We start from the raw sequence: 13,023 nt of genomic DNA, 5'->3' as shown, positions 1-13,023 counted from the left end.
TCCGACAGTGCGGCACTCCCTCAGTACTGCCCCTCCGACAGTGCAGCGCTCTCTCAGTACTGCCCCTCCGACAGTGCGGCGCTCCCTCAGTACTGCCCCTCCGACAGTGTGGCGCTCCCTCAGTACTGCCCCTCCGACAGTGTGGCGCTCCCTCAGTACTGCCCCTCCGACAGTGCAGCACTCCCTCAGTACCGCCCCTCCGACAGTGCGGCGCTCCCTCAGTACTGCCCACTCCGACAGTGTGGCGCTCCCTCAGTACTGCCCCTCCGACAGTGCAGCACTCCCTCAGTACTGCCCCTCCGACAGTGCAGCACTCCCTCAGTACCGCACTGGGAGTGTCAGCCTGGATTTTGGTGCTCAAGTCTCTGGAGTGGGACTTGAACCCACAACCTTCTGACCCAGAGGCGAGGGTGCTGTCCAGTGAGCCACAGCTGACACACACATCACCACAGTGCCTCAGAGCAATGTCGAGGGGGGATCAGCTTGTTCTTGTTAAGAAGTGCTATCACACTGGTGTTTACTAATATTCTGCAGGCCACAGCCATCATATTCATTGGTGATTTAGGGAGGGGCAATAAATGCTGGCCCTGCCAGCGCCGCCCACATCCCAGGAACGAATAAAAACAAATATTGCCGCCCTTTGTTTTTTGTGTGTGTGGTGATGGGCCACTTTCTTTGAAGTCCCTCCTCCTCATGTTGGGCCTTGTGGTTCATTTTAATTTTTGAAATCTTAATTGTTAGCTCCCGCCCAGCGAATCCCCCACTGTGGAGCTGAGCCACAGAAACCAGGAAAGTGCCAGGATGAACTGCCGATCTGTGCTGAGTTGGACGAGTATAGCCAGGGGCGCACTGAGGGCAATCGGACTATCTGTGCCCCCTGGGCTTCGAAGGTAGCAAAGATCAGCCAGGGTTCTTGCTCCCGATCGGCATCCAGTGACTCCCACTGAATAACACATGGATGTGGATGTCGGGAGGACGACAGGATCAGCTGCGATAACTTCCATGGGGGAATAGCCCGTAGACACGATTTTAACCCTACTCGCTCAGCAGAAACCAGGCGGGCGGGCAGTTAAAGTCGCCCCGGGTCTTGCCTGTCCGAAAGCCGCCACGATCGCAACATCTGCAATTTTAACCCGCTCTCCTGAGCAGGCAGCAACGACAGGCGCCCGGAGCCAACGGGGTCCTTCTTTACATGTGCATGTTGCGGCCCGATGACATCATTGAGACCCGACTGTAATTTTAACTCGGGGAATCCGCCTGGAGTTAAAATCGGGGCCTAGGCTCATGTGAAGAACGGCCAGTTGAGGTGGGGTACCAGGCAGAGGCCAGTGCCCGTGAAACTGTGCCCCAGTGAGGGACCAGCAGCACCTGGAGGGGAGAAAATGTTTGTAATTCATTTGAGGGACGAGGCATTTCAATGCACCATAGTTGTTGCCAAAATGGTTGGCAATCCCATAAATGGATCCTTTCCTTGTAATGGAAGGAAGACTTGCATTTATACTGTGACCTCAGAGACGTCCTAAAGCGCTTTACAGCCAATGAAGTACTTTTGAAGTGTAGTCGCTGTTTTACTGTAAATGTGATTAAACAACAGCTTGTAGCTCACGTCAGTGAAAGTGCGATTTCTCTTGTGCCGAGATGACTACTTTCTACCTCTGTTCACTGTTGGAGCTCATCCTCACGATGGTAAACATGCAGACTTTCAGCAAACTAACGGGAACACGGCCCTTTCACAGTTCTGCAGCAATGAAGTACTCTTGAAGTGTAGTCACTGTTGTAATGTGGGAAACGCGGCAGCCAATTTGTGCACAGCAAGCTCCCACAAACAGCAATGTGATAATGACCAGATCATCTGTTTTTAGTGATGTTGGTTGAGGGATAAATATTGGCCAGGACACCGGGGAGAACTCCCCTGCTCTTCTTCAAAATAGTGCCGTGGGATCTTTTGTATTATGCCAAAGACAGTGCCTCCGACAGTGCGGCGCTCCCTCTGTACTGCCCCTCCGACAGTGCGGCGCTCCCTCTGTACTGCCCCTCCGACAGTGCGGCGCTCCCTCAGTACCGCCCCTCCGACAGTGCGGCGCTCCCTCTGTACTGCCCCTCCGACAGTGCGGCGCTCCCTCTGTACTGCCCCTCCGACAGTGCGGCGCTCCCTCAGTACCGCCCCTCCGACAGTGCGGCGCTCCCTCTGTACTGCCCCTCCGACAGTGCGGCGCTCCCTCAGTACCGCCCCTCCGACAGTGCGGCGCTCCCTCTGTACTGCCCCTCCGACAGTGCGGCGCTCCCTCTGTACTGCCCCTCCGACAGTGCGGCGCTCCCTCAGTACTGCCCCTCCGACAGTGCGGCGCTCCCTCTGTACTGCCCCTCCGACAGTGCGGCGCTCCCTCAGCACTGCCCCTCCGACAGTGCGGCGTTCCCTCAGTACTGCCCCTCCGACAGTGCGGCGCTCCCTCAGTACCGCCCCTCCGACAGTGCGGCGCTCCCTCAGTACCGCCCCTCCGACAGTGCGGCGCTCCCTCAGTACCGCCTCTCCGACCGTGCGGCGCTCCCTCAGTTCTGCCCCTCCGACAGTGCGGCGCTCCCTCAGTACCGCCCCTCCGACAGTGCGGCGCTCCCTCAGCACCGCCCCTCCGACAGTGCGGCGCTCCCTCAGTACCGCCCCTCTGACAGTGCGGCACTCCCTCAGTACTGACCCTCCGACAGTGCGGCGCTCCCTCAGTACTGACCCTCCGACAGTGCGGCACTCCCTCAGTACTGCCCCTCCGACAGTGCGGTGCTCCCTCAGTACCGCCCCTCCGACAGTGCGGCGCTCCCTCAGTACTGCCCCTCCGACAGTGCGGCTCTCCCTCAGTACTGCCTCTCCGACAGTGCGGCGCTCCCTCAGCACTGCCCCTCTGACAGTGCGGCGCTCCCTCAGTACTGCCCCTCCGACAGTGCGGCGCTCCCTCAGTACCGCCCCTCCGACAGTGCGGCGCTCCCTCAGTACTGCCCCTCCGACAGTGCGGCGCTCCCTCAGTACTGCCTCTCCAACAGTGCGGCGCTCCCTCAGTACCGCCCCTCCGACAGTGCGGCGTTCCCTCAGTACTGCCCCCAGAAAGTGCGGCGCTCCCTCAGCACTGCCCCTCTGACAGTGCGGCGCTCCCTCAGTACTGCCCCTCCGACAGTGCGGCGCTCCCTCAGTACCGCCCCTCCGACAGTGCGGCGCTCCCTCAGTACTGCCCCTCCGACAGTGCGGCGCTCCCTCAGTACTGCCTCTCCAACAGTGCGGCGCTCCCTCAGTACTGCCCCTCCGACAGTGCGGCGTTCCCTCAGTACCGCCCCTCCGACAGTGCGGCGTTCCCTCAGTACTGCCCCTCCGACAGTGCGGCGCTCCCTCAGTACCGCCCCTCCGACAGTGCGGCGTTCCCTCAGTACTGCCCCCAGAAAGTGCGGCGCTCCCTCAGTATTGCACTGGAGTGTCAGCCTAGATTATGGGACTCAAGTCTCTGGAGTGGGTCTTGAACCCACGACCTTCTAACGCAAGGTGAAAATGCCATCACTGAACCACGGCTAACAAATAGACAAGAGAAGACGCCGAGTCAATGAAACTCATTAAGAACCAGATAATTGGCTCTCCCGCGAGGGAGCAACTAAAATGCTGGGATCAGAATGGGGTCTGATGATGCTGTTGTAGTGACATTTCAAATTAAGGGTTAGGGGCAGGTGCTGTGAGGTGAACCAGTCAAATAGAAATTACAGAATCTCTTCAGGAGGCTTGGCGAGCAGTGTGGTGCCATGACAACAGCTAGTGCCACAAGAGTGCTGGGCAGGGGTTTGAATGCCTCGACCTCAGCTGTGCCCCTGTGGGGAAGAGCCAATTAGAGGCCGCACGGGAGGCAGTTAGTCCCAGGCTCCTCGGTATGCAGCTAAGACAGGGACAGTCGTTTAACCTATTAATAAAAACTGTGGGACCATGTGTGCAAGAGAGCAGCTCCGGGTAATTCTCTCCACTCTCGCCCCTTTCCCAGTTCAAAAGTGGCACGTCTCTGCTCCGCAGCTCCCCCTGGTGGCATGGCTGAAATCAGGCAATCAACGCATGTGGGTAATTACTGGTTTTGAACTGCATCCTATTACACAAGATAATAACTGTTCAAAAAGCACGTGTGTGTGTGTGTGTGTGTTGGGAGTGTGTGTGTGTTGGGAGTGTGTGTGTGTGTGTTGGGGTGACTTTGGTTGCTGTGACCTGATTACCTTCCAACTGATGGTACTTGGCAATTGTTAAATGCTCAGAAACCGGTCTAAAAGACCACCTCTGGGGAGAGACCACGAGCATGGGTCTGTCCCGACAGTAAATGAATGGCTCAGCCTTGACTCTCGAGTTAGAAATGTGTCAAACAGGACCACAAAAGATTGACTTGGAAGGAGCTTTGCTGTACCTGGAAGCTCCATTGAAAAGTTGAGCGCTGTTTGCTGGACGGGTTTGGTTTTTTTTTTTTTTTTGCTTTTCCCCTTGCGATTGCCACTTGTGAGTTTCTCGTTTCTTCCTGCGGCAGGCAGCGGGGCCACTGCCATTGTGCAAGCCGCTCTCTGCAAACCCAAGAAGGAGCGGGTGGCAATAAAGAGAATCAATCTGGAGAAATGCAACACGAACATGGACGAGCTGCTGGTGAGTTGAGGCACTGATCCTATCCAGGGGGGTTTGTTTTGACAAAGGTTTGTGCTCATCGAGGGTAGCGCTGCAGCACATTGCACCAGTGAATGCCGAGGCTTGGCTTCCCCACACAGCCGAGTACCTGACCTGGGCAAACACCCAAGAGAAGGTGGGGACAATTCGGACAGAGTCTCGATTGCACATGAACTCTCTCTACTGGCTGCTTCTCTTCTCCTTAGGCAGTCCCTTGGAACCGAGGATGACTGATGAGCCCAATGTGGGACCTACAGTCTCTGTCACAGGTGGGGCAGACGGTGGTTGAAGGGGTGGGTGGGTGGGGTGCTTGGGTTGACGTGCGCTGCCTGCGCTTGGCTTCCGCTTGCTCCCGGCGAGAGACTCGGTGTTCAGCGCCTTCCCCCAAATGCTTCTCCTCCACTTTGTGTGGTCTTGGGCCAGGGATTCCCAGGTGTCGGTGGGGGATGTTGCACTTTTTCCAAGGAGGCTCCGAGGGTGTCCTTGAAGCGTTTCCTCTGCCCACCTGGGGCTCTCTTGCCGTGTCGGAGCTCTGAGTAGAGCGCTTGGTCTGCTGACTATACAGCGACTTTGGCAGAACCTGGAAGCAGGTCACTGGCCTCTCCTCGGAGCTAGTGCAGGGCCAATACAAAATCAAAACCGAGACTGCGGGCTCCAGCGACAGGCAAATGCCAGTCACAGGGTCAATGGTTTGAGTCTGTCCACCACAAGCCCACAGGCCACTGTGAACTGCAGATTCAAACAGTGTTTCCCAGCTTTACAGTGGGTCTGGTCAGCACCATGGAGTTACGGAAATGACACCTTGATGCATATGAAATAGAACATTACGTAAATGGGAATCGAGTTATGGACTAAACTCACCATTAAAGTGGATAATATATATGGGTCCAACAGGCAACGAGATACATTTCTGGACAGAGAAGGAAGGGATTGAGAGCTAGGATGAGAGGGTGGGGTCGACATTTCAAAAAGTCCCGATGGCTTTAATGGCCTTTCCCTATCCTGAAAACGCTTTATAGGATGATATGACACATAGCCAACAAGCACACACTAGGGGTCATTTTCTAATTGCACGCTCCTGGTGGGGAGTCTCACCTGCCGGGAGCACGCATCAGAAATTCAGGTGCCACGATTCTCCAGCCATTTAAATGAATGGACAGAAAATCGTCTTCAGCAACTGCCCAAACTTCCGATATCTACCGACGGGACCAGTATCGTGAAGTCGGGAATTCACCCTGCGTGAGTATTCTCAAGAAGTCGATCCTGAGAGCTCACTTAAGCAACACAGAACAAATGCACCTCAACAATCAAGCCAGTTCATTAAATTGCTTCCCTGGGCTGCTTTTCCTCTTGAGCTGGGCATGCATCTTTTTACTGAAACTCACTGGCTCAGCAAAAGACCCTCCTCTCTTGAAGGCGGCGCATGCTGGCACAAGGTCTACAGCCACCGGCCTGCCTCCAATACCTCGACCAAGTGGCTGCTCTCTGATGCGTGAATCTAGACCGAGAGTGTTGGCAGATCATACAACACAGTCCGCTTCACCTCTGTCCTCACCCAAAGACCGCACACGCCCTCATTCCAGCACGAGTCACAAATAACCGCCGTTAACAACCCTGGCTGGTGTTTCCTCCATCCCTAACCAAGGGTGCAGAAGACAGTGGTGTGATCAATAAATGTTTGGTGTTGGTGCCAGCCTATGTTTGGGCTGTGGCAGATTGTCATGGAGTTAAGAATCATATCTTGAAACTCTTGCTGTCAAAACGCTGACCACTCCATTTCTTTCTGATCAGAAGGAGATTCAAGCCATGAGTCAGTGCAGCCACCCCAATGTCGTGACCTATTTCACCTCATTTGTTGTGAAGGATGAACTCTGGTTGGTCATGAAGCTGCTGAGTGGAGGTAAGACCCAGAATACAAGTACAACAGTCGCCTTCCTTTAATAATATAATAATTATTGCTTTATGTTCAAGCTGAGGGACGAGATTTATGTTAGGGCAGTAGCGAATCGGCAGCCCGTTTTACACGCCGCCCCATTTCCTTTTCCATTGATGTCAATTTGCCCACAGTGACTTTAATGCCGGTGAATGGAACAATGTAGCGTTTTACCATTTCCTAAGGGTCTGAAGGTGGCCATTGCTGTTCTAACTGAAGAAGTGATTTTTCTTAATTGTTTTCACTGAGAGGCCTGTACTCCCTTCAACAATATCTGTCGTTCCGTCTCCCTGTAACTACTGCACCTGTAGGAGGGGCCAGCAACCAGGCATTTACATAGAAACATAGAAGATAGGAGCAGGAGTAGGCCATTTGGCCCCTCGAGCCTGCTCCGCCATTCAATGAGATCATGGCTGATCATCCAAATTCAGTACCCTGTCCCTGCCTTCTCCCCAAATCCCTTTAGCCTTAAGAAATATATCTAACTCCTTCTTGAATATATTTAAGGAACTGGCCTCCACTGCCTTCTGTGGTAGAGAATTCCACAGGTTCACCACTCTCTGGATGAAGAAATTCCTCCTCATCTCAGTCCTAAATGGCTTACCCCTTAAGCTTAGACTGTGACCCCTGGTTCTGGACTCCCCCACCATCAGGAACATCCTTCCTGCATCTAGTCTGTCCAGTCCTGTTAGAATTTTATAAGTTTCAATGAGATCCCCTCTCATTCTTCTAAACTCCAGCGAATATAAGCCTAATCGACCCAATCTCTCCTCATACGTCATTCCTGCCATCCCAGGTATCAGTCTGGTGAATCTTTGCTGCACTCCCTCCATGGCAAGAACATTTAGCAGCTACTTTGCGCAGAGTTCAGCCAAGTGTTGGGCAAGAAACACAAAAGATAACGCTCACATTTCGGAGAATTCTAATCGGGCTTAATCCCAAGTGAAACATTCATGAGATTGGTCACGTTCCCCCAGTGGCTCAGTGGGTAAGTGCACTGCCCAGTGTGGTACTGAGCCTTACAGGACAGGAAGGCCCTGGGTTTGATTGCTGCCCAATGCAGAGTTAGTTGATCTCCGCTGTCGGGAGTAGTGGGGGGCCTCAGCCAGGGCAGCTGCTCCCGGTCACTCTCCAGTGGCTCCTGTGTGTGTGGATGGAGGGAGAGGACGGGATTGGGCTCAGGCTGTGATGCCCTCACAGCGGAATAGCCCGTTGACACTCCTCTGGGCTCACATATAAAGAGTGGGCATTTGGGCAAGGCACCAGAGGGCAGCTGCTGCCTGTTGACCCACAACCCCAGCAATTTGGCGCCTTCACAAGAGAATTGGGCAAAAACAGTTTTGCCAGTGGCTCACAACTGCTTCCTACGTCGCAAAAGGGAGCCTTTTTGATGTCATTTGATTAGCAACCATGACATTCTCAGTTTGAGAACAAACAGTATTGACTGGTGCTTGTTCAGTGTTCTGTGAAGCAGCAGCCAATGATTCAGTGGAGGGGGAGAGGGGGAAAGAGAGTGAGAGACCATAAAGAAGAATACCCTCAGTCAACTAGTCCTGGGACTCACTGAAGTAACTACTAACACTACTAACAATAACCAGCCCCAGGACAGTGACAGCGTAACACAAAGAATTCGACCCAACACAATCGTCACTAAGCAAAAGGAAAAATATCTGTCATATTGGGCAGAAACAACAAAAACCCGAAACAAACTCAATTGCTACTTGGCCCTAAACAGACAATACAGCATGGCTGATTACCTGACCATGGTAAAGGATAGCAAACTGAGAAAAACCTTGACAATGTACAGACTTAGTGAACATAGCCTGGCGATCGAAAAAGGTAGACACAGGCAGACCCGGCTACCAAGAGAGGACAGGATATGCTCTCACTGCAGTCAGGGAGTGGTGGAGACAGAGATGCACTTCCTCACAGCTTGTAGAAAATATCAGGGCATAAGGGAGAATTTCTACCCAAAATTCACAAAAATATGCCCGGAATTCAGAAATTTGAATGACGACCAAAAACTCCCATACCTACTAGGGGAAGAGAGAAATTGTGTAACACTAGCGGCACACTATGTTACAGCTTGCCATAAACAGAGGGACAACCAGTAAATATAAGAAAAGAGTATATACAAATTATATGAATGTATATTTATACACTCAGGGATATATCTGTTTATACACTGTATGGATAGATCTGTATTTTTTGTGTTCAACCATGAATGTTTTTCGATGCTTTGGCAACATAAGATGTACCTTGTCATCATGCCAATAAAGCGATTTGAATTTAATTGAATTGAGAGATCTGAGAGAGAGAGAGAGAGAGAGAGAGAGAGAGAGTTATCAGAGAGAGAGATCTGAGAGAGAGAGATCTGAGACAGAGAGAGCGAGGGAAGGAGGGAGGGAGGGAGAGATATCCGAGAGAGAGAGATCTGAGAGAGAGATCGGAGAGAGAGAGCGCGAGGGAAGGAGGGAGCGAGGGAAGGAGGGAGGGAGGGAGGGAGGGAGCGAGGCAGGGAGGGAGGAGCATGTGCAGGCCTGCGGGGGAGAGAGAGAGCCAGAGATTTCCATTTGGGTGTGTGGTGACCCAGCCTTTCCTGCTCCTGTTTCAGGCTCCATGTTGGATATAATCAGGAGGACAGTCAGCAACAATGAACACAAGACTGGCGTGCTGGATGAGCCGGTAATAGCCACAGTTCTAAAAGAGGTGTTGGAGGGCTTGGATTATCTGCACAGGAATGGACAGATACACAGGTGGGCTTTCAATTCTTCATCTCTAACCCACATTGAGTGGGGGGTCAGGCAGCAGTGCCAATCCCGAGGGGCTTTACAAAGTAACTTTAAACAAACAGGAAATGTTGCATCTCGTCCTTTAATGGGGTGCTGCAGATAATCTTATCGAAGTATCCTCTACTCCCTCATACAGAGGAGACAACACCAACCCTGGTCAGTATCTTATGGTGAAAGAGAAAGACTTGCATTTCTATAGCGCCTTTCACCACCTCAGGACGTCCCAAAGCGCTTTACTGCCAATGAAGTACTTTTTGAAGTGGAGTCACTGTTGTAGTGTGGGAAACGCAGCAGCCAATTTGTGCACAGTAAGCTCCCAAAAACAGCAATGAGATAATGAGCAGATAATCTGTTTTTGTTATGGTGATTGAGGGATAAATATTAGCCAAGACCGGGGAGAACTGCTCTTCTTCAAATAGAGCCATGGGATCTTTCACGTCCACCTGAGAGAGCAGACAGGGCCTCGGTTTAACGTCTCATCCGAAAGATGGCCCTTCCGACAGTGCAGCACTCCCTCAGCACTGCCCCTCCGACAGTGCAGCACTCCCTCAGCACTGCCCCTCCGACAGTGCGGCGTTCCCTCAGCACTGCCCCTCCGACAGTGCGGCGCTCCCTCAGCACTGCCCCTCCGACAGTGTGGCGCTCCCTCAGCACTGCCCCTCCGACAGTGCAGCGCTCCCTCAGTACTGCCCCTCCGACAGTGCGGCGCTCCCTCAGCACTGCCCCTCCGACAGTGCGGCGCTCCCTCAGCACTGCCCCTCCGACAGTGCGGCGCTCCCTCAGTACTGCCCCTCTGACAGTGCGGCGCTCCCTCAGTACTGCCCCTCTGACAGTGCGGCGCTCCCTCAGTACTGCCCCTCCGACAGTGCGGCGCTCCCTCAGTACTGCCCCTCCGACAGTGCGGCGCTCCCTCAGTACTGCCCCTCTGACAGTGCGGCGCTCCCTCAGTACTGCCCCTCTGACAGTGCGGCGCTCCCTCAGTACTGCCCCTCCGACAGTGCGGCGCTCCCTCAGCACTGCCCCTCCGACAGCGCGGCGCTCCCTCAGTACTGCACTGGAGTGCCAGCCTGGATTATATGCTCGCACAACCTCCTGCTACCCACTGAGCCACGTCTGACAGATGCCTGAAAGATCAGCTCTCTGGCTGTGCCCAGCTCGGGTTGTCTCGGGATAGAGCATGTTAAAGTTTAGCAAGGGTTCTGCTAATTGGTCGGAGTGTGGCCTCCCATGCAAGGAGGTCCATTAGCAGCAGCAAAGAATGGAGGGATGACCCGAAATAGCATAGGAGGGACACAAGATGAGTTCCGAGTGTTCGACAGTAATCCTTCCAATCTTTTAATCTTTGTATTGTTTGAATGTGTTTTGCAATTGCAGGGATGTTAAAGCCGGTAATATTCTACTTGGCGATGATGGATCTATACAAATTGCAGGTAGGTTTATACACTAATCTCGTCATTGTGCAGTAATTCAAAATAATTCCCTTAATGTACTTCTCCTATGAGTTATATTAAATCAGCCGGTAGAGGATTATCAGAACGGATAACAAAATGGATTATCTTTAAAACATGACTTTTAGCAGCAAAGCATCTCCAGTTACGGCCTGTAGACAGAGTGAGTAACAGTGACGCAGAACCGAAAGGTCACCGTGGATTCACACTCTGCTGTTGGCGCTGTTGTTATTGATTACATGCTGACTGTACCCTTTAATGGAAACAAGTAGAAAAACACCTCACAAATCACAGAATCCTCATAATTTTAAAACTAAAGGTTAAAGCATTCAGTGCCTCTACATCAGAAACAATGGGGGCGATTCTGACTCTGTGCGATATGTCTCTCCCCATTTTGATTTCCACTTCAGCCAATGAGATGTAAAAGGAGCTACCGATTTGCTAGTTTTACACGATCGCACAAAGTCAAAATGACTCCCGGTCACGGCTGGGCGAAGACCCACAGTAAAACCATAGCGTGTGGATGAGAAAGACCATCTGCTTCTCAAAACCCGTCGTATGCACAAACCACGTCCAGTTTGCACCATCGTGGACTCTGAATGAGGCATCAAACCAAAAGTAACTCTCCCAGCAGAGCTCCCATCGTTGGTCAGCTAGCTTATCCAGTGAATAGCTGAGCCAGGAACATCCGAGATTCCGTCCGTTCCGTGCGGAGTTAGCCAGTGGATGCCAGGATGGTGCCAGCAGCATGAAAATTGGCCACAGTGTCCATGGGATTGGGAGGGGGAACAATCAGCTAGAGTTCTCACTCCTGATCACTATTCACCACTGGAAAGTAAACTCATGTCAGCTTGGGCGAGGACAGGAGCAGTGATGGCTCCCTGGTGAAATAGCCTGTTGACACTCACATATGAAGTATGGCCATTCAGGGATTCCCACCGACACCTGGGAATCCCTGGCCCAAGACTGCACAAAGTGGAGGAGAAGCATCCGGGAAGGCGCCGAACACCTCGAGTCTCTTCGCCGGGAGCAAGCGGAAGCCAAGCGCAAGTAGCGGAAGGAGCGCATGTCAACCCAAGCACCCCACCCACCCGCCCCTTCAACCACTGTCTGCCCCACCTGTGACAGAGACTGTAGGTCCCGCATTGGACTCATCAGTCACCTGAGAACTCATTTTTAATGTGGAAGCAAGTCAGCCTCGGTTCCGAGGGACTGCCTAAGAAGGAGATGGCCATTTGGGCAAGGCACCAGTGAGTGCCCAGTCCCCATTGGAACTGTATTCTAGCAAGAGTCAGCACCTTCAGGGAAAGGAGGGCGGAGAAAATTGCCACAAAAAAAGGCTCCAAGACAGAGCTTTGTGAAACGACGACGTGTATTTATATAGCACCTTAAATGTAGTAAAACATCCCAAGGCGCCTCACAGGAGCGTAATCAGCCAAAAAATTTGACACTGAGTCAAAGAAGGAAACATTCGGACAGGTGACCTAAAGCTTGGTCAAAGAGGGAGGTTTTAAGGAGCGTCTTAATGGAAGAGAGAGAGGCGGAGAGGTTTACGGAGGGAATCCCAGAACTTAGGGCCTTGGCAGCTGAAGGCACGGCCGCCAATGGTGGAGCGATTATAATCAGGGATGCTCAAGAGGGCAAAATTAGAGGAGCTCAGATATCTCGGAGGGTTATAGGGCTGGAGGAGGTTACAGAGATAGGGAGGGGCGAGGCCATGGAAGGATTTGAAAACAAGGATGAGAATTTTCAACTCAAGGCGTTGGTGGACCGGACCGGGAGCCAGTGTAGGTCAGCGAGCACAGTGGGTGATGGGTGAACGAGACTTGGTGCAAGTTAGGACACGGGCAGCCGAGTTCTGGATGAGCTTAGTTTGTGCTCCAGATGTTTATGGAGCACCTCCCTGTCCCCTGGGATAATCAAATAAAACTCCAGAGTGTAACTCCAATAAATGCAGACCTTGATTTCAACCCTTTCAGCACAAACAGACGGACCAGATTTGGATTGTGGAGGCTCCCAATCTATATCTAGTCTCCAGCTGGGTCTCTTTGTGCCATGGACCTTCTGAGGCTGTGATGGCAGCTGCATGACCTCTGGCAGACCTCCGCTGATGTCCTGTGTGCACTAGTGCCCTATGGCAAAGCTTACTGATGTAAAGAATGTCATATACAGCAGTGTAACACTGAC

At 52.6% G+C, this 13,023-nt stretch overlaps 1 protein-coding gene across 3 annotated transcripts in view; it reads left to right on the top strand.

Annotated features, from left to right (window-relative positions):
• The window catches only part of LOC147097085 (STE20/SPS1-related proline-alanine-rich protein kinase-like), a 66,704-nt gene that overhangs the window by 28,099 nt on the left and 25,582 nt on the right, over positions 1 to 13,023 (top strand). For all 3 annotated transcript variants that reach the window (XM_085972899.1, XM_085972896.1, XM_085972898.1), the window contains exons 2-5: positions 4,533 to 4,645; positions 6,455 to 6,563; positions 9,211 to 9,352; positions 10,763 to 10,818. In XM_085972899.1, the coding sequence (XP_085829025.1) occupies positions 4,533 to 4,645; positions 6,455 to 6,563; positions 9,211 to 9,352; positions 10,763 to 10,818 (420 nt within the window). The remainder of the gene's footprint in view (positions 1 to 4,532; positions 4,646 to 6,454; positions 6,564 to 9,210; positions 9,353 to 10,762; positions 10,819 to 13,023) is intronic.

Source organism: Somniosus microcephalus, chromosome 33 (assembly GCF_052327205.1).
Source record: "Somniosus microcephalus isolate GS21.2 chromosome 33, FLI_Smic_1.0, whole genome shotgun sequence".
Classification (NCBI taxonomy): Eukaryota; Metazoa; Chordata; class Chondrichthyes; order Squaliformes; family Somniosidae; genus Somniosus; species Somniosus microcephalus.
The sequence above is the reverse complement of the archived record's forward strand: the minus strand, read 5'-3'. Positions and strand labels throughout refer to the sequence as shown.